The following is a 21,291-nucleotide window of genomic DNA, read 5'->3' on the forward strand; positions in this document are numbered from 1 at the left end:
CATTAGGGTTAAGTGCGTCCGTGAGATGATGAGTCTGTACTATGAGCTTCGAGTTTCTCTGTTGATTCGGTTAGCATTTTTGAAGATTTTTTCTAAATTCTTGTTCATTTGTTGTTGATTTATTTGTTTTTTGTCTGTTTATTTCAATTTGGATTTTTATTTTCATAAGGTATGAAAATGGATTGAACAATTTGTATAAGTGTTGCTTAAAACTTGAAAAATGTCACTATCGAATTGCTCATTTTTCATTCCTTTCAATTTTATCACGAATCTTTTTAAAATTCAGAAATTTTTGAAATGTTACTTAATGGAACCGCACTCACATTTAACATGATTATCACTTTTTAACCATTAACATACACATCTCCAACTATTTCATCTCCAGATCATTTCAAACTTACCGTATGACGTCACAAAAACCGTCACTAATTTGCTCACTAATAATACTATTTTCAATATCTTGAAGAAAAAAATCTCCCAAACCAAAAAAACAAACCTACAGAATTTAAGAAAAAACCAAAAAATCCATCATTTGTTATACACGGCCTGGCTAGACAAAGGTGTACCTGAAAATGTGGCAAGTCTGTGGAACCTGCGCCATAAGATGCTTTCACTGGCCGATCCTAATGTGACGAATATGATTGTCGTTCATTGCAGGTCTGGTTTGTTTGAGTGCTACAACAACCGCAAATGCTGCTGCTACTGCTGCTACTACTACGACGACTGCTGCTCTTACGACTGCCACTACCATTACTACTTACTAATACTTCTATAATACTACTGCTGCTATGAATACTGCTCCTTGCTATTTTAGAGTAATATTTCTAAAGTTGAAAGAAGATGAATGATAAAAATATCAAGATAATAATGACGATAATTTGACTTGATGATACACAAAAGATAATTTTTATAGCGCCAAACATTTTCATTTTTCAGTGCCGGCGTCGGAAGAACTGGGACTTATATAGCGCTTGATTATTTGGCAAACGAGGCCGAACAGACTGGCTGTGTGGATGTTTTTGAATGTTTGAAATACATGAGGGGCCAACGTTACAACATGGTTCAAGCTTTTGTTAGTACACCTAAACAACATATAAAACCTTCTTGACGATAATGTCATGTTACTGCAATGTAAATTTATAACCTGACGGCGCGGTAGGAGTAGTGTAGTGGTTAAAGTGTCTGGCACTACAACTGCAGTGAATGAGTTTAAATATCATAGCGAGAATAATCATAATTATAGATATTAATTATTATTTGTATATAAATATTTTTCTATAAAAACAAAAAAAAACTTCAAAAAATAGTCTCAGTACGAGCTATGCTTCCGAGCCATCGTGCTGTATTACCTCATGGGTAAGTCCACCTATATATCCTCTGAGGACAAAGATGAGTGTGTGAGGCAGTTGGAGGAGTTTAAAATTAAGAAAGGGGTGTCCAGCATTGTGGAGAAACAATTTCAGGCAAGGCTAATGAAATATATTACTTAAGTTAATTAGTATTCATACATCGAGTAATAAATATTCATATATTTTCAATTTAAATTTTAATTATTTTGTTTATTTTTTTTTGTGAAAATGAGGAAATGTTACTTCGTGATTGTAGGTTATAAAAAAAGAAACAGCTTCTTTAGCACAAAAAAGTATGTTTCAGATTTTATTATGGCGTTATAATAAAAAAAAATTATTATCATTTCACTATATAATTATTAATATTATTAATCTTATTATTAATAAATTAAAAAATCTATTCAACGTATTTTGTTAGGTGGATTGAAATTCCAATTGAAATTATCAACCTCCACCATTGAAACTCTGACTGCCCATGTAGGTGTTAAATTATCATCACCACCACCGCCATCATCATCATCGTCATCATCATCATCATCATCATCGTCATCATCATCATCATCGTCATCATCATCATCATCGTCATCATCATCATCATCGTCATCATTATTATTTTTTTTTTCATTATTATTATTCCTCTTAGTCACTTCTCAAGGATATCGTCATCTAGAATGACAGACAGTACATGCATTTTTATTAAACACTCCCAGGATCCTGTCAGCCGGAATAAATACACAGTCGGAAACACTCCAGACGGCATATGCGACAAGGATTTGGCATTCCTCTTCACTGACAATATTGACGTGGTCGTATTTGTTGATGACGCTCAGCCAACCACCAAGGTATTTAAACACACACACACACAAACACACACACACGCACGCACATACACGCACGTACACACACACACACACGCACAAACACACACATTTGATGGAAATAGCAATGATGATAGTACTGACAATCTATTTAATCACCAATAGGGAAATGGATTGAGCTTACTACAACCAAAAAACGACCAAAACCAGAAAACATTGGATGTTGGTGGAATCAAGTTAACCAACTTTGAAAATATCACACCAGATGTCACTTTGTACAATTTCGAAGTTACCAAAAACCCTTCTGAGGATATGCATGTATACAATAATAGCAGTGCCACAGATCCATGTGATCAGATATATGTATGTGTATGTATGTGTGTGTGCGTGCGTGTGTATATGTGTGTCTATTTATGTTTTTGAGTGGGTAAGTATGTGTGTGTGTATGTGTGTTTGTGTGTGTATGTGTGAATTTTGTAAATTTTTCTCAAAGGAAAACACCAAGCCTACTTGCTCCTTCTTCCACGTGACTTCGTCGACCAATCAAGATCCTTGTTTGAATGACGTCATAAAATCTATTTATAGAAAATTGTCTGGCAGAGCAGATAAAATGGCCGTGTTTCTTGCACAGTAAAAAGATGTTACATTCATATTCTGTCATTTTTTGTTTTTCAAAAGAATTTTTCAAATTAAACTTTTTTCAGTTTTATGTTTAAAAATTCATTGATCTATTGATAAAATTAGAAATATGTTATTTCAATAGCCGAAACGGTTACGACGATAGCCTGTGGTACATAGTTGCTGGCTTGAACCTGATTCAAATACTGGATGAGGAAGATGAGTTGGACGTCTATCGGGTTGTTTTTCAATTGAAATCATTCCAGCCTCAGTGTTTCAATAGCGATGTGAGTTGAAAATTATTTTAACAGAGAGAGAGAGAGAGAGAGAGAGAGAGAGAGAGAGAGAGAGAGAGAGAGAGAGAGAGAGAGAGAGAGAGAGAGTGAGAGAGAGAGAGAGAGAGAATTTTTAGTAATAATGTACAAATTTGATCTAAAGTTACCGAATATAACTTGGTTATTAACATTAAGTCAATAATTCATTCGTAACGTCAAAAAATCCAATTCATGTACTTTCTCAAACTAAAAAATTTCGTTCGCGATGAACATCCCACTAGCAAATTTTCTAATTTTAACGAAATATTTTTGAAAAAATCTTACCACCCAGAAATATTACAAAAAACTCTACCTCCTGGCCGAAGAACACCTAACTTCAACTTCCCCCAACAGTCGGAGAAACTGCGGCCTAGTAGTGCCTAGTCTCCGGAAAACAATTTGGGGGCCGAAAAACATGGCAAGAAAAGACATCCCCAATCTTAAAAATGGTGCCAAGGGTGACAAAAATGATGACGGAGGGGGTAGGCAGGTGGTTGTGGGTGATAATGGGGGCTGTGGTGTTGGTGATGATGGAGATGAAGATGCTGTTTGTTACACCAGTTCGTCTGATGTGGTCTTGATTCAAGAGAATGTGAAGAGTAAAAATACGAAATTTCAGAACAGTAGCAATAATAATAACAACAGTTCCATGCTTGCTAGCACGAATAACAGTAAAAAAGTGACTGATGGTGGCGATGCTTATCATTTGTACATAAATTTTTAAATTATTTTGGTTGATTTTATTTCTGTATATATACAACGTGACGTTGAATCTGACGTCATCATGTTGAATAAACAATTTCCTGGAATACTCGTCTGACCAGTTCTTTGGAGTTTTATATTCTGCGTGTGTGTGTGTTTGTGTGTTTGTGTGCGTGTGTGTGTGCGTGTGTGTGTGTGTGGAGGTATGTGTGTGTTTTTATTGTTCAGCTAATTTAATACTATATTTCTTCATTTTAATTCATTTGCTCTATTGAGGAGCTGTGAGTGTTGTGTATTTGTGTTGAAGACTTCCTTGTTTAAATGTGATCGTAACGCTGAAAATACATATATGCATGTATGTATTTGATTCTGTAGAATTGATAGTTTATTATATTTATAATTATAATTGAAATAATATTAAATAAATTAACGGTTTGTTAGTTGTAGATGTAAAGAAAATATTAATTATTAATATTCTTTAGTTGATTTGAGTATTGAAGAAACATTGTAATTAAGGAAGTTTTTCAAGTCATGTCTTTGTATGTTCTAATATTTAAAAAAATTATTAATTTTTAATGAATTTTTTCAAATAAGTGTTAATTGACATATAATTTGAAACAAATTTGAAACAAATTTTAAACTGTTGGAATTAAGAAAAGTTTGTTAGATTGTAAAAGAATGAAAAAAATGGATGCTAATAAAATGAGATACCTTTTAACCTATTTCTCATTGTTTTTTGCTTGGGAACCTTTCACGTTCGGTAGGTAATTAAAATATGTAAATGTGTGTGTGTGTGTGCGTGCGTGTGTGTGAGTGTGTGCGTGTCCAAAAGATATACATTGTTTTAAAAAACTTTTAAGGTCAAAACACAAATTTGGCTTTGAGGAAGCCGATATATGCAAGTTCAATTTATTCAAATGAGTATCGACCTGAGAAAGCAGTCGATGGAATAAAAAAGGATTATAGCAACATGGCGAATACAGCTGAAGGGAGTGCAGGGTGGTATGTGATTGATCTGCAGAAGAAGTATCGAGTGTTGTACGTCATCATGTATCCTTATAGTGGTTGTTGTTGTGAGTTTTCAATATTCATAACTGCTCGTGTGAAATTCTTGTTCCTCTCTTAAATTTTTTTCTATAAAATTCAGGGAATCGTGTCAATGGTTATTCAGTGGGACTAACAAACAACTTCAACTCTGCTACCAACGGGCCATTAAACAAAAATGAACTCTGTGCTACTTCTACCAAACAATTCCAATCATTTGACCCTGAGACATTGTATTGTAAGAAACCGTACTTGAGATCCAGGTATGTTATGTTTCAACAGGGTATTACTAATGGGCAGTTTAGTGTAGACGAGTTGGAAGTCTATGGATCAGGTGACTGTGAAATTGATTGTAATCAATTTGCAACAAAAATTAAAAAATTGCGCTACAAAATAAAAAAAATCTCTCAAATTGTTATTATTTACAGAATAACTTCTTGTAAACTTACTTTAAACTTTCTCCAACTGGTGCAGAGATATACGACGACAAGCATCTGGGTTGCTATTCAAACATTGAGGGCACACACAAGTTGGACGTGGCGGCTGTTGAACAATGTTCCACACAATGTACTGCATACCAGTTCTTTGTTATAAAGGTTAATAACAATTTGATTCAAAATATATTAATTTATTTTAAAACTTGTTTGAACATTATGTTTTTCATGGTTATAGTTACAGAATTTAACAAACTTTATTATTATTTAACTGTATACGTTTAAAGAATTTGACCAACCTTATTTGTTTAAAGGTTCTTTTCAATATAAATAAATATATGACTAGCAGTTAGATTTTAACTTAATTTATTAATATATAATAGATATGGGCTTAGAAAATGTTAGATGATCATAATATGTAATAACTCTTTTTTATCAGAACGGCAAAGAATGTTCATGTCTGAATTATACCTCACTACCTTCACCACTGATATCCTCTCCACTATCCAACTGCAACTTAACATGCTCAGACGATGGTTACATGTGTGGTGGCTTCAGTTACTACTCTCTCTATAGCGGTTTGTACCAAAAACAAATTACCTCAAAATTAAAAAACTCAGTTAATAATGGAAAAAATATTGTCACTATTTCAAGTGAAAGATTGTGCGCTAAATGCTGCTCCAGCTTCTTCAACCTTATCTTTTCAGTTGAATTTGTTGTCATCTGGTCAATGCATCATAACCACTCACTGTTCTGCTGGAGCAACTGCTGGCTCCGACGTTTGTCCATCTCAAAGTTGTGTGACTGGATGGAATGGTGACGTCTGTGATGACAGAGGTTTGTAGCAAATAGAAAATGTTCAAATTTTTTTCAAATATTGCACCATTGTTTATGCGGAATATAAAAGTTTTTTTATTTCAACTGAGAGCTGAAACATTATTTTTTCAAGCAAATTCGCACGTGAAACTATATAACGTTGTTAAAAATACTTTTGAAACGTAAACTTTTCCAACAATTCAAATTTCAACTTCAAAAGCTTTATCAAACTCTGGTTGCGTTAAATTTTGTTCAGACTGCAGCGTTAACAGTGGCTCATGTGGCATCCACACGTGTGTGTCTGTTACAACTGGTGGTACCAACACCATGTCTGAATGCAAGTGTATGGAGGGGTACTACAAAACCACCTACAGAGAAGACTGCAAAGGTTGGCTGAAGACTTCAGTTGTATAGAAAAAATGGACTTTTGTAGTTTTGGAAAAAAATTGAAATGTTTTTGTGGGATTCTATTTCATTTTTATCAAATAAATCTATATTGAAACTAAGATTTGAACGAGTGCATGTACCCTTCGTTGAACAAATGTGACAACGCAACAACCTCCTGTTCAAATACTGCTGGATCATACGAATGTGCATGTCTTAGTGGATATGAGAAAAAATCAGACATATATAGCTGTCAAGGTTTATGAAATTAAAAAAACAATCAAAGTAAACCATTCAGGATAAAAAAAATCTCATTATTATTCAAAATTTACTCAAAAATTCATCCACATACTAATTTTTACACAAAAAATAATTTTACAATTTGAAATGAAATTTATTTAGAAATAGACGAATGCTTGACGACATGCAAGCAAGAGTTTGAGTCATGTTTCAACACAGTTGGATCACACTCATGCGAGTGCATATCTGGTTACGAAAGAGACAATAAGGATACTTGCATAGGTAGAGTTCAATTTTTTTTTTCAAAATTTAAATTGAAGATTTCGTAGAATTCAAAATAGAACCTTGAAAAACTTCTTATCTCCAAAATAAATGTATAATTCGTGGTTAAAACGACTTGATGAATGTTCTTGATAAAAATTTATTCGTTTATTAAATCGACAACAACGACGAGGCAAACTTTTTAGAGAGCGATAGAAACTGAAATCTATCTAAATAATTAAACTCAGATCAATTAAAACTTACCAATTAGCAAATTATTTCGTAGTCCAGGCTTCCAACAAATTTTTTATACTAATTTAATTAATTATAATAAAGTTTTATAAAATGTAATAAATTTATTTATTATAACCCAATTAACTCATTAAAGTTTTCAGTTCATCAAAGTCAGCCATCATTGGAGGAGTGGTTGGAGGGTCGTTGGGTCTCATTGTCATCATTGGTCTGACAGTTGCATTTGTGGTTTGTTTAAGAAGGAATCGTAAAGCAAGGTCGTTTTTATATTTTTGGTAATTTAATTTACAAAAATATAAATCAATATTGGAGGTTTTGAAATTGTAAAATTATGTTTATATATTTCTTTCATGTTCAGTCCAAAGAGTCCACGAGTTAATTTCGGTAGGTTGTTTGACGCTTCTAATTTTGCAGCTAATGTTTAGAATTTTAATTTTTTTTTTCAAAATAAACATTACACAAATAGGGAAAAACAATTTTGAATAAATTAATTTCAAATTTATCTTTTCATCTTCTCAAAGTAAAGAAAAAATCCGACAGGATTAAACTAGACAGACTAGAAGGATTTTATAAGGAACATTCAAGCGCCATTCAAAAACAATTCAAAGTGAGAAAAGAACTTACATCAAAAATCTCAGGACAATGAAAATTGAATTCAATTTGAATTATACTACTTAGTTATTTCTTGTAAATTTACTAAAATATTTAAAAAATTTTCCAACCAAGCAAATTCCACTCATAAACCCTGACGAACCATGTGAACATGCCCTCAAAGCAAATGGAGATCATACCAGCAACACAGATTATTCCACACTTCCATGTTAATTTCGTCATCTTTTTTTTTATATTTTTGTGTTTTTTTAATTTTTAATTTTCTAAATTAAGTTGTTTTTTTATTTTATATAAAAAAAATCTAGTTGATGTGAACAGAGTGAGATTGAAACTCCTTGAAAATATGCCGGATTCAGATTACATCAATGCAAGCTATATCAAGGTTCTACAATATGACCAATTTCACTATTTTTTTCACATAATTTATCATATTTTAATTATTTAAAATTCTAACAAATTCAAACTCATAAATTTGGACATGTAAATATAGATCATAAACCATGTTTCTTTCCCTTTAGAGCTATAAACTACACACCTATCGATTTATCTCCACGACAAGTAAGTTCAAACATTCCAAATTTTGACAAATTTATACCTGATACACAGACCACAAATTACTTCATAATTACTGTCCTTTGTATTACTTTCAAGATCCACAGGCAGACACGGTGAGCAACTTCTGGAGGATGATTGTCGAGATTGGAATCAAAGTCATCGTAATGTTCGGATCGCCTGAGGAATATGCAAATGTATAAATATTTCAATATATTGTTTAATAGCATTTGTAGTTTTATCACCACAACTCAATGTTGAGTTAATACCAACGATTTGAAAATTTTGTACAAAAACTCACAAATATAAATGTACGCAGAACTAGGTTGTGTAATAGTTATCATTATAATAAGGATAATAATAATGATCGTGAAGGAGACGTATGCCAAATACTGGCCAGATAATGGGACAATGAAGATAAATGTTACGAGAAAGAGATCGAACCACATCTCTGTTACATTTCAAAGAGTAGAAAGTTGGCCAACCTATGAGATAAGAACATTCGCCGTAGTTTACGTGAGTCTATCTTGCTTGTGAACAATTTTGAACGTGCATTGTTAGCATTATGGTCGAAATGGTTATCCTCGATTATATCATTATATGTAAATTTTATTCATTTGTATATTTCAATTCCTGACAGTTGTCAACGAAAATGATTGTGACTCACATGTGGTACAGGTGTTGGTCCGAACGAGATGTCCCTGAGAACATTGGAAGTCTGCTGAACTTTCACCACGCGGTCAAATGTCGCGTGGTTAATAATGAAAATAATAATAATCCTTTGTCTTATGTGCTCGTTCACTGCAGGTTCATAGTTTTTTTAGCTTTTTAAGACATGTATTTTTAAAAAATTACTGATTTTCAAATTGAACTTAAAGATCAAACACTCGAAAAAACAAATCTATTTGCCAAGAATGTCATCAGAATTTTATGTTTTGTTGGGATTTTTAGTACTGGTGTGGGTAGAACCGGTGCATTCCTAGGGTTGGATTACTTGCTGGAAGAGTGCGACGACGTTGGCTCTGTTGACGTTTTCCAGTGTCTGCAGTTTCTCAGATCTCAACGAAACTGCATGGTTCAATCAGTGGTATGGTAAATCATACTTCTGTTTAAAGAGGTATTCATTGTAATATTATCTACCAAACTGTTTTCAGGAGCAATGTGATTTTTTGTTCCAAGCCTTGATTGAGTACAGTAAGTTGGGACACACGACATGTTTTTCAACGAGAAATAAAGAATTTTCAAACTTTGTTAATAGCAAAGAGTTTAAAAACTCTATCGAAACACAGTATAAGGTTCATTCGTATTTGTTTTTCTTGATATTTATTGCTTTGTTTGTAATTTTGAATAAAAAGAATAACATTTCATTGCACGGTTTTTTTATTTGTTTTATCGCTTCATCCTAATAAGTTTTCAGTTTTTATCTATTTGTATGTAAAATTTATCTTCAATCAAACCAGGCACTAATTGAAAACAGTTTGAAATCTGGTGATGAGAAAAATGGTTAGATTACAGTCTAGAAATTTAGATTGAATGAATAAATAATGAATTAATTAATTAATTGTTTTATTATTATTTGTTTTATTAATCAACAAAGTAATAAGATTTTATTAATTTCCCATTTAGGTGTTGAAACAAGGATTGAGAGAATTCACAATCCCCATTCAATATGGAGGGTAAGGATTTTTATCATAAATTCGAAAATCTCTTAGTTGGAACGAGTTTGTTAAACAGAAAAATTAACCATCTAAAAAAATTTTTTTTTAAATAGCCACAAATTTATAATTTTATCAGTTTTAATGAATTATTAATACTATAAAATAAGTTATCTGAAAAAGAATTTCAAATTTTTGTTTCAAAATGTAGTGTTTCACGAAGTCGAGAGCCATACTGACTTGTGAAATTAATGACAGCCTGACTGGAGATGAACTATTCAGAGACATCGTTCGTGAAAGTTCTGTGGTAGTCCTAGTTGAGTCGGAAAGTTTAAAAAAGGCAAGTGATTTGATTCCAAATATAATTCACCAGAGTCATATTTAAATGTTTTAGTGAGAAATTTCAAATAATATTTAAACTTTCTTCATGAAACTGGCAGATTTTGAAGAAAATCATCCCAAAACCAGGAGAGTTTTTTGAATTTTCAAGCTACACTGTTCTAAATTGCACCTCTGTGTATGAGAACGATCGAAACATTTACACAAACACTAAAGATGACGTGAATGATGACGACAACAATGACGTCACCATTTTGAAAGTTACTAACTCAGGCTACGACTACGTTGTCGGGAATGATGATGCATACGAAAGAAGTGAGTCTGACGTACATTACGTTAAGGTCTTTCAATACAAAGCCCTGAATGAAATTGCGAGCCTCTATAAATCGATTAAGACTGAGCTAAAAAATTCTCAAGCACCTATCATACCAGTTCTTTACGGGTAAGTATTAAATTTATACAAATTTTTTTTGTACTATTTAATCTTTAGTAATTTCAAGAGATATCAACAGTTAACACATAACGCATGTAGTTGGGTTCATTTGTAATTCAAACTTGGTTACTGCAACAGGCGTTTTAACCTTTACATAATACGCTGTCGCGTCGTTCAAATTTTTGTTATAATAAATTGGAAAAAAAAATAAATCGAAATCTGAAAATCTAGAAAAAAATATCTAGAGAAAATGTTCTAACAATTTAGGCCTTCTGAGGACAGGATCTTAAACGAAACATTGGTGATGTTGTCATTGCTGGAAATGGTTGACACCCACGAACACGCTGATGTTTTCCAGACTGTCCTCCAACTTCAACCACACACTGACCACAACCTCAACCCCACCTACGACGCTTATAGCTACAACAATGATGAAGTCTTCATCACCATGAACCAGTATATCCATATTCACCAGGCTGTTAAAAGTCTTTCCGAGAAGAGACCACTCTCCGATCACTTGTACACCCAACTTACTGACGATATCAAACTGTCTAAACGCTCTACTATTTATAACTAATTTCTGGTTTGGCGATGTTGTCTGATGAAAATTATTTTGTTGAATCAGATGTTGTTCTTTTGTGTTAAATCATTTTGAAATTTAGAAAAATATGATTAATCGTATATAAATTTTAGTGGATATTAAACTATTTTATTGATTGAAACATTGAAAGAGTTATATCTTGATTTTCATTATAATAGCCAAATCACGTTAAAGCCCATCATCAAATCTTCAGTTAATTAACTTAAAACCATTTCAATAAAAAAATTAACACAACCTAAAATTAAATTAAAAACCCATACCATAGATACATACTTACATACTAAATATATGGCAAGTATAGAAATAGATGAATGTTGAAATATCCAAGCTTATGGATACATTCTTGCAAGTTTGGTAAATTAATAGTGATATTTTGAGTTAAGATAGACATTTAAAAATAATTTTTTATTTATTTTTTCTTTAATTCAATTGTGCCATTCCTCTTCAACACACAGTTTACATCATCGGACGTTTATTTTGAATGTACCAAGGCCACCGAACCAAAACTCTGGTTACTAAACTAAAAGTGTTTGCCAGGGTTAATATACTAAAAGAAACATCAGTCACTTTTTCTATCTCTACCATCTCTTGAAATGACGTTTCCGATTTACGTAGTTTCAATCAAACTTTGTCAGAAGTAGCAGCAACTGCACCTACAAAATGTTCCTCTACATTTGTAATACGCATGAAATTTGGTATAAAAGTTTATAAGATGCATACACATGTATGATCGCTAAAAACAAATACCAACATAAAGCAATAAAACTTACAGAAAGGTAATCATATGTAGTAATACACCAAAATATACAACCACACTACAGACTTTTCAGAAAATACGTAACTACATAGAAGGACAAAGAAGACTCATGTAAGTCCACCAGCAAATATTACGTACGAGATAATAATAGACTCTAGCAATTCATTCATCAACAAAAGAAGCTTCCACAAGAAGTTTATACGTATATGTAATTGTATTTTAAGTTGTATGATCATGTACAGTATTACATAAATATGTAGTAGTATCTCTATTTATAATATTTATATGTACGCTTATATATGTGAGTGTGTACTGTATATATGTGTGTATTTACCTATATAAAATTATTATTCATATTTCTAAAGATAGTATCAATAGGTGTTGTTAGTTTTCGAAGCAAATAAAGCATGTACAACTGACAAACTGGCTTCATTTTGCATAACCAAGTGAACGAGAGAGTTGAGCAGTACCTGATTTCATGAGAACTTCCTGGTCGGTTTGACTGTGATAATTTTGAAAATATGATGGAGTAACTTATTTTACAAGTTTAATTAGCATTTCGTATCGAACTAAGCTTTCCAAAAGCAAGTTCTGCAAACATATAAAAAGAATTTGATCCTGATTTGGCAATTTAAACTGTTTAAATTGCTATTGGCTCATAGGAATATGAAGCACATTATAACATCCGTTTGTTTGATTCTTCTTTTGATGCTTTGCGTATACGGTTAGTTTATGAAATTTACAAATAACAAACAAAATAGAATTTATTTCTACAATATAAAAATATGAAAAATTGACTGATACCTATTAGAATTCATTTCAAAGTTATGTCTGAACCATGTTTTACATTTGAAAGGTCAAAACACAAATTTGGCATTAAGAAAGCCGATATATGCAAGTTCAGTTTATTCAAATGAGTATCGACCTGAAGAAGCAGTCGATGGAATAAAAAAGGAATATGGCAACATGGCGAATACAGCTGATGGGAGTGCAGGGTGGTTTGTGATTGATCTGCAGAAGAAGTATCGAGTGTTGTACGTCACCATGTATCCACGTACTGATTGCTGTTGTGAGTTTTCAATATTCATGACTGCTCGTGTGAAATTCTTGTTCCTCTCTTAAACTTTTTTCTATCAAATTCAGGGGAACGTGTCAATGGTTTTTCAGTGGGACTAACAAACAACTTCAACTCTGCTACCAACGTATCATTAATTAAAAATGAACTCTGTGCTACTTCTACCAAACAATTCCAAAAACCTGACTTAGAGACATTGTATTGTAAGAAACCCTACTTGAGATCCAGGTATGTTATGCTTCAACAGGCTGTTACTTCTGGTGAGTTTAACGTAGAAGAATTGGAAGTCTATGGATCAGGTGACAGTAAAATTGATTATAATCATTTTGTAAAAAAAAATTGCGCTCAATAAAATTCAGATTAAAAAAATTTCTCAAATCATTATTGTTTACAAAATTATTTTTAAACTTATTTTAAACTTTCTCCCAAACATCCAACTGGTGCAGAGATATACGACGACAACCATCTGGGTTGCTATTCAAACATTGAGGGCACACACAAGTTGGACGTGGCAGCCGTTGAACAATGTTCCACACAATGTACTGCATACCAGTTCTTTGTTATAAAGGTTATTAACAATTTTGTTTCAAAATATATTAATTTATCTTAAAACTTGTTTGAACATTATGTTTTTCATGGTTATAGTTACAGAATTTAACAAACTTTATTATTATTTAACTGTATACGAACGTATACAGTTAAATACGTATACGTTTAAAGAATTTGACCAACCTTATTTGTTTAAAGGTTCTCTTCAATATAAATAAATATATGACTAGCAGTTAGATTTTAACTCAATTTATTAATTAATTGGACACAGGTTTATAAAATATTTGATAATTGTAATTTTTAACAACTCTTTTTTATCAGAACGGTAAAGAATGTTCATGTCTGAGTTATACCTCGCTACCTTCACCACTGATATCATCTCCACTATCCAACTGCAACTTAACCTGCTCAGACGATGGTTACATGTGTGGTGGCTTCAGTTACTACTCTCTCTATAGCGGTTTGTACCAAAAACAAATTACCTCAAAATTGTTGAAAACTCGGTTAATACTGAAAAACAATTGTTACTATTTCAAGTGAAAGATTGTGCGCTAAATGCTGCTCCAGCTTCTTCATCTCCGTCTCCCACAACCTTACCACCTCAGTTGGATTTGTTGTCATCAGGTCAATGCATCATAACCACTCACTGTTCTGCTGGAGCAACTGCTGGCTCCGACGTTTGTCCATCTCAAAGTTGTGTGACTGGATGGAATGGTGACGTCTGTGATGACAGAGGTTTTTCAAAATTACCTTTTAAAATATTTTATGTGATTTAAACTAATTTGCGTCTAACATTTTTTTTATCAAAGTCTGAATATACTACACCTGAGTACTGATAAATAATTTTTCAAACAACATTCGAGTAATGTTTGTACTTGATAAATGATTGAATGAATGAAATCATTTATTTGCACACACTAAAAATAAAATAATGTTGTGTACAAAAATGAAGTGGTTTTGGAACACCGGATCATTGTAAAAATTTAAATTAAATTTTTTGATGCATGTCTTCAGAATTGCTGACAAAAAATGAAAAAAAATTTAAAAACATTACGACGCCATTAATGATCTGATCGCCACAACTGACAAACTCAACTTCAAATTTCGTCATTCAAAATTTTATCAAATAAGCGTTGGTTTGAAATTTTTCAGACTGCAGCGTTAACAGTGGCTCATGTGGCGTCCACACGTGTGTGTCTGTTACAACTGGTGGTACCAACACCATGTCTGAATGCCAGTGTAAGGAGGGGTACTACAAAACCACCTACAGAGAAGACTGCAAAGGTTGGTTGAAGACTTCAGTTGTTTTGGAAAAAAATTGAAATGTTTTTGTTGGATTCAATTTCATTTTTATCAAATAAATCTATATTGAAACTAAGATTTGAACGAGTGCATGTACCCTTCGTTGAACAAATGTGACAACGCAACAACCTCCTGTTCAAATACTGCTGGATCATACGAATGTGCATGTCTTAGTGGATATGAGAAAAAATCAGACATATACAGCTGCCAAGGTTCATGAAATTAAAATTATCAAACTCATTTACTTTTTGTCTAAAAATCAAACAAATTAAACCAATTAGGATGAAAAAAATCTCATTATCATGCCAAACAGATATTGACGAATGTAAAAGTTCCTCACTGAACAAGTGTAATACTACCTCAACTTTCTGTGAAAACACTGTTGGCTCTTATAAATGCACTTGTATTGAAGGCTTTCAACAAATTCTTAATAATAACTACAGTTGTAATGGTTTGTTTTTCATTTGATAACATTTGGAAGTTCTTTTAACACCTTTCAATGGACATTCACCTCAAATCTAATTTTAATTCAAAAATAACTCAAAAATTCATCCACACACAAATTTTTACACAAAAAATAATTTCACCATTTGAAATGAAATTTGTTTAGACATAGACGAATGCTTGACGACATGCAAGCAAGAGTTTGAGTCATGTGTCAACACAGGTGGATCACACTCATGCGAGTGCATATCTGGTTACGAAAGAGACAATAAAGATACTTGCATAGGTAGAGTTCAATTTTTCATTTTTCAAAATTCAAATTGAAGATTTCGCAGAATTAAAAATAGAACTTTAAAAAATTTCAAATCTCCAAAATAAATGTATAATTCATGGTTGAAACGACTTGAAGAATATTCTTGATAAAAAAATTTAAAAAATTTTCGTTCAAGTCGACAACAACGACGGGACAAACCTTTTAGAGAGCGATTGAAACTGAAATCTATCTAAATAATTAAACTCAGATCAATTAAAACTTTAATTAGCAAATTATTTAACCGTAATTAAATATAAAATATATATTAACTAATTAATTAATTGTAATTAAATATGGAAAATTACAATTTTCATAAAAACAGCTGCTCCGAACAAGGCAGCTATCATAGGAGGGGTAGTGGGTGGGTTCTTCGGCCTCCTACTTATCATCGGTGTAATCGTCGGAGTTATATTTTGCTTGAGAAAACGAAGAAAAGAGTAAATATTATTTTTGGTTTTAAATAAATAAATTATTAATATTTTATTATTATTTTATTATGATAATTTTGTTTGTCATTTTTTGTGTACTTATTGGCAGTAGCGAATAGGGCTGGTGAGTTTAGTAACTGTTTTTGAAAAATGCAACAGCTGGGTATCACCATAGGTGCCAACAATTTGATTTTCAAAAGCGGGACACACACACACACACGCACACACACATACACACATACATACATACACATATGTATACATATATAAATATATATATACACTATACAGTTGTCAATCGCGATAGTACTTTGTTTTTTGTACGATCATAATAATCATCATCGATATCTCAATTAAATTAAATTAAATTAACAGTCGGCGTTTCCCTTTTGTAGTTTTATTAAGAATCACAATCATGATCGATATCGCGGTTTAATTAAAACGCCGGTATCTGAAATTTTCCTTTGATGTGTTTCGTTGAAATCGTGATCATCACCGACCTGGCGATGAAGTTAAAAATTGTTATTTGTGTTAGAAACATCAAAGAAATCGGCGCTTATGTATAATTCAGTGAGCTTTTTTAAATCTATTATTCAATTGCTTCTTCGTTATTTCACTTTTTGTTTGGGTTTTCCAAAATAGCGGGTCAAATGTGTGTCCCGCGGACACCAAAGTGGGACGCTGGATGGGGGGCGAAATTCGGGACTGTCTCGCCCAACTCGAGACGGTTGGCAACTATGTAGGACCCAAATTGAAAAATTATTATAGGTCTTTAATAAAATTAATTATACAAATTATGAAAATATTTTTATGAAACTATACATTTAATTTTTTTTGGATTGTTAATGAATTTTTTTATCTCGTAAATAGCTCTCCAAAGCCGTACGCGAAACTGGGTAAGTCAGACTGTTTAGCTATTTAGCGATATATAGATTTGAATAGTTAACAAAATTCACACATCCCTTTTAAATTCACACACACACACACACACACACACACACACACACACACACACACACACACATACACATTTAATTGATGATAACTTCTATTATTAATAAATAGAATACGATTTTGTATCATAGATCTCGAAGAATCAACCTTAATTCGCTTAAACGAGGTTGAAAAATATTACAAGAAAAACATTAAGTCCATAACGGCGCAGTTTGAGGTTGTACAGACAGAAATTGAGTTATAAATTTTATTTCAATTATACTTTCATTGAGAATTACTTCTAACTAACCTTTTATTCTTGTTTATTAATCTATTCATTTCATTTAAAAGATGATTTTTTCCAAGTTTATTCAATATTTTTCAATATATTTCTTTCAAATCCTGGTCAGAGTGTTCCAGTTATAAAGAGCGACGAGCCTTGTAGCTGTGCAGTTTTACCAAACGATTTGAAACTCGGAAAGAACAGATACAAAGATATGTACCCGTGTTAGTTGAGATGAAAATTTTGTAAAAAAAAAAACTTCGAAGATTCGTAAAATTAATTTAAAATGTATACTTTATCTACTCTTAAAATTTAATTTCAAATTACTTTTTTGTAAAATTAAGTTGATTTTAGTTTGAGAAACATTATTTTTCGCAATCTAGTTGACAAAAATCGGGTGAAATTGAAAGAAATTCCCGGCTTACCATGCTCAGATTACATTAACGCAAGCTACGTACAGGTGAGGGAATGAATTTTTTTGGTTTTAATAATCAACAAGTTTTTGAGATTGATCGTAATAATTCAACCACTCATTCCAGAGTTACAAACCTGACGAATACGAGTTCATTGCCAGCCAAGGTAACTAAATAGCCAAATTCAATTTCACAAAATCTATAAAAACTTGAGAGAACAAGTTGTATATTTGGAAAAATTTTGGTTTGGAAAAGAAAATTTTTTGTCTCAAAGGTCCGCAGTTGAACACGGTCAATGACTTCTGGAGGATGATAGTTGAGGTAGGCGTTGAAGTCGTCGTGATGCTGACTCCACTGGAAGAGAATGGAAAAGTAAGGAAACCGTTCATGGATGAAATATCAATTTTTGGATTTTTTAACATTTCCACGTTTTTTTAACGTATCACTCAGAAACATTAGCTACACAGACACACACACCACACACACAGACACACACACAGAGAGAGAGAGAATGAACCCAAGCATCACACACATCACATTTGACATGCGGAGATCTTTTCGCATTTGAACCCGGCTACAACAACATCAAGACTAGGCGCCATAACCATTACGCCATTTCACCACTCACTAATTATAACAATACAACTAGGTAAAATGCCAGAAATACTGGTCAGACAAAGAAACGCTGAATATTAACATTCTGGAAGGTAGTGGCAGTGAAGACTTCCTCCTCATTACACTGAAGGGACTTCAAGTTTGGCCCAATTACAAAATTAGGACATTTTCTGTTTTATACGTAAGTAAAGATCACGATGAAAAAATTTGTGGTGTTTGTATATTTTTGGTGATATGATTTATCAATGTTTAGTTCAAAGATAAAATAGTGCAATAACGAAACCAACGACTAAATGTAACTAAATCACCCCTTACCCCTTAAGAACTCTCAAGAACTGACAGTGACTCACCTCAAATACAACAGCTGGCCCGACCTGAACGTGCCAGAAAATGTCGGCAGCCTCCTCAACTTCCAGCACGTTATGCAGACCCTGGTTAACAAGATCAACAGGTTTTATTCACTTGATTTAATATCTGTTTTTGTTTTCTTTGATTTGACAAAATTAGGATGAATAAATAAATTAATAAACAAATGTAAAAACAAACAAATAATTAAATGAATTTTGTAATCTTTCAACAGCAAGAAACCGAGCGGACACTCTTCGACAAAGGTCCTCACACATTGCAGGTTTGGACAGCTGTCAATTTCTTAGATATTGACATTCGTTTTACTAGAAAATACTTTTAGAAAAAATTTTTTTTAAGTAGTTTGTAAAAGTCATTATTGTGTATTTGTTAAAACCACATTTGAAACCACATTACCGACAAACATACTTCAGAAAATTGCATTCTTTCCAACTTTATTTAACGAACACATTTCACCAAATTACCAAAAACATAACCTCTACCCTCAACCAAACTGCCAAACAACATTACCACCAAAACCACCAAATCGCAACTCCCACAACCACAAAAGTGCCGGGGTAGGCCGTACGGGGACCTTCATCGCCCTGGACCACCTCATCAGGCAGGCTGTCGATGTTGAGGCTGTTGATGTCTACAAGTGTCTCAAGTTATTGAGATCCTATCGAAATCACATGATTCAGGCCGTGGTATGTGTTAATGTGTGTGTGTGTGTGTGTGTGTGTGTGTGAGTGTGTGTGTGTGTGAGAGAGAGAGAGAGAAAGATAGAAAAAGAAAGAGAGAGAGAGAGAGAGAGAGAGAAAGAGAGAAATAAAGAGAGAGAGGAAGAGCGATTGTGTGTGTGAGAAAGAAGGAGTGTGTGTAACTGTGTTTAGTTGGCGTTGAATTGATTAATTAGTTAAAAGGTGTGACAACAATTACTTCTTCCCCAACTTAGAAGCAGTACGATTTTTGTTACGAAGCTTTGATAGTTTACGTGAAACTGAACGGCAGGACGTATTTTAAGGTGGAGGGCGCTGATGTTGATGAATTCCTAAGTAGGCGAAACAAGGAAGACGTATACAAGTCTCAATTTGAAGTAAAGAAATAAAAATTAGTTTTTTTAATTAATTTAAATTTAAATAATTAAAAATTACTAATAATGTATTACTGTATTATTTCAGTTTTTCAAAATACCAATTTTTATTTAAAACTTACAAAATTTTTTCACTCAGATGATCAAGGAGAAGTATAACAATCCGAAATTACATGGTTGGTTTGAAAAAAGATTTTAATGCTACTTCTACTGCGATTGTAGCTACTGCTACTGCTACTAAAGCTGCTACTACAAACACTACTACTGCTGTTGCTTCTGCTATTAGTACTAATGATAATAAGAAGGACAATAATAAAGTCAACAGATGATATTTTCTTAATAGTTTCTCTTTTGTAATTTGAATTTTAACAGTTAAAGATGTGACACGCAAGAACTTGAGTGCTGGCCATATGGACGTGTTTGTTCAAAAAGTGATTTTTTTAAATATTTTTTATTTATTCATATGTATTTATTATATCACATAAATAGCACATACTACAAAAATTTTCATAGAAAAAACACTGAATAACAAAAGATTTTTCAAACCTTCCCATTAAAACTCAACATAATCCTGAAACTGTTATAAAAATTCACCAAGGGTTTTGTAAAGAATTGTGCATATGTGGTAGGAGCTTTGCTAGATCAAATGTCTGGTGAGGATTTCTACAACGTCATCTTGAATGGTGATCCTGGCTTCGTCATAATTGTCAACGATGACATACAGGTAGATAAAGTTTTCAAATTCGATTATGAAAGACAATTCTAAATTGGTTTAGAATCACTTTTAACAGTGGTAGTGTTACTTTTCTAAGTCAATAACGCAGGCAAAACCGTAAAAGCGTCGAAACCCTAGCCTACCTTACGCTTTTTCGGCATGATAGATTGAAATCTTGTTATATTCCAACCCGGTTGCTTGCAAGTAGAATCGGGCACCGTTAACAATTTTGCCGCTAATGTATAAAATGTTAGAAATGCAATTTTTAATGTGACACTCTCTCCTCAGAGATTTAATTTCGTACCGAACGATAAAGAACCCACGATGAAATTTGGGGGTTCGGTACTGCACCACGTGATCGGGAAGGGTGGAGATGTTTTGGTGAAATTAAAAATTGTCACAACGAGTGAATACATAAATAAGAATGTGGCCACTGATGGAATTTACGTGAGTTTATTTCAATTTCAATGTTGACTTATTCAGTTATTTTACAGAAAACGTCAAAACTTTTTCAATTCTACTCAACTACTTCAAAGAACCTTTTTAATTTCAACTCATCAAATAGGAGAACAGTTCAAACCAGAATGACGTTCTCACGTTCT

The 21,291-nt window shown here is 32.7% G+C and overlaps 6 protein-coding genes across 6 annotated transcripts in view; all 6 read left to right on the forward strand.

The window, feature by feature from the left end:
- HELRODRAFT_163142 (hypothetical protein) overlaps positions 1-1,490 on the forward strand; it is a gene marked incomplete at both ends in the record, with an annotated part of 18,773 nt that extends 17,283 nt beyond the window's left edge. Inside the window, 3 exons of the mRNA XM_009027105.1 lie at positions 555-657; positions 937-1,072; positions 1,308-1,490. Of these exons, the coding sequence (XP_009025353.1) occupies positions 555-657; positions 937-1,072; positions 1,308-1,490 (422 nt within the window). The remainder of the gene's footprint in view (positions 1-554; positions 658-936; positions 1,073-1,307) is intronic.
- Positions 1,491-2,020: 530 nt separating this feature from the next.
- HELRODRAFT_163143 (hypothetical protein) lies at positions 2,021-3,823 on the forward strand (the record flags this gene model as incomplete). The annotated part of the gene is made up of 5 exons (XM_009027106.1): positions 2,021-2,155; positions 2,378-2,485; positions 2,661-2,797; positions 2,931-3,072; positions 3,392-3,823. The coding sequence occupies 5 exons, from the start codon at positions 2,021-2,023 to the stop codon at positions 3,821-3,823; spliced, it is 954 nt and encodes a 317-aa protein (XP_009025354.1).
- Positions 3,824-4,771: 948 nt separating this feature from the next.
- On the forward strand, positions 4,772-8,599 carry HELRODRAFT_163144 (hypothetical protein; the record flags this gene model as incomplete). The annotated part of the gene is made up of 12 exons (XM_009027107.1): positions 4,772-4,865; positions 4,949-5,179; positions 5,320-5,441; positions 5,719-5,857; positions 5,934-6,116; positions 6,316-6,483; positions 6,603-6,737; positions 6,882-7,001; positions 7,369-7,460; positions 7,699-7,839; positions 7,959-8,052; positions 8,451-8,599. 12 exons carry the CDS (start codon positions 4,772-4,774, stop codon positions 8,597-8,599), a joined length of 1,668 nt encoding a protein of 555 aa, XP_009025355.1.
- A 160-nt stretch (positions 8,600-8,759) lies between these two features.
- On the forward strand, positions 8,760-11,400 carry HELRODRAFT_163145 (hypothetical protein; the record flags this gene model as incomplete). The annotated part of the gene is made up of 9 exons (XM_009027108.1): positions 8,760-8,912; positions 9,037-9,203; positions 9,321-9,483; positions 9,551-9,691; positions 9,857-9,899; positions 10,023-10,072; positions 10,263-10,340; positions 10,492-10,832; positions 11,091-11,400. 9 exons carry the CDS (start codon positions 8,760-8,762, stop codon positions 11,398-11,400), a joined length of 1,446 nt encoding a protein of 481 aa, XP_009025356.1.
- Positions 11,401-12,847: 1,447 nt separating this feature from the next.
- HELRODRAFT_163146 (hypothetical protein) lies at positions 12,848-16,305 on the forward strand (the record flags this gene model as incomplete). The annotated part of the gene is made up of 11 exons (XM_009027109.1): positions 12,848-12,905; positions 13,038-13,235; positions 13,325-13,555; positions 13,703-13,824; positions 14,127-14,265; positions 14,343-14,540; positions 14,958-15,089; positions 15,185-15,319; positions 15,421-15,558; positions 15,718-15,837; positions 16,187-16,305. The coding sequence occupies 11 exons, from the start codon at positions 12,848-12,850 to the stop codon at positions 16,303-16,305; spliced, it is 1,590 nt and encodes a 529-aa protein (XP_009025357.1).
- A 1,865-nt stretch (positions 16,306-18,170) lies between these two features.
- HELRODRAFT_67780 (hypothetical protein) lies at positions 18,171-19,630 on the forward strand (the record flags this gene model as incomplete). Its single annotated transcript, XM_009026885.1, has 5 exons — positions 18,171-18,293; positions 18,571-18,675; positions 18,860-18,987; positions 19,129-19,164; positions 19,453-19,630. Coding segments are annotated over 5 exons (570 nt in total), but the record flags the coding sequence as incomplete, so codon positions are not given.
- Between the last annotated feature and the right edge of the window lie 1,661 nt (positions 19,631-21,291).

The sequence above is a fragment of the Helobdella robusta genome, assembly GCF_000326865.2.
Source record: "Helobdella robusta unplaced genomic scaffold HELROscaffold_5, whole genome shotgun sequence".
Classification (NCBI taxonomy): domain Eukaryota; kingdom Metazoa; phylum Annelida; class Clitellata; order Rhynchobdellida; family Glossiphoniidae; genus Helobdella; species Helobdella robusta.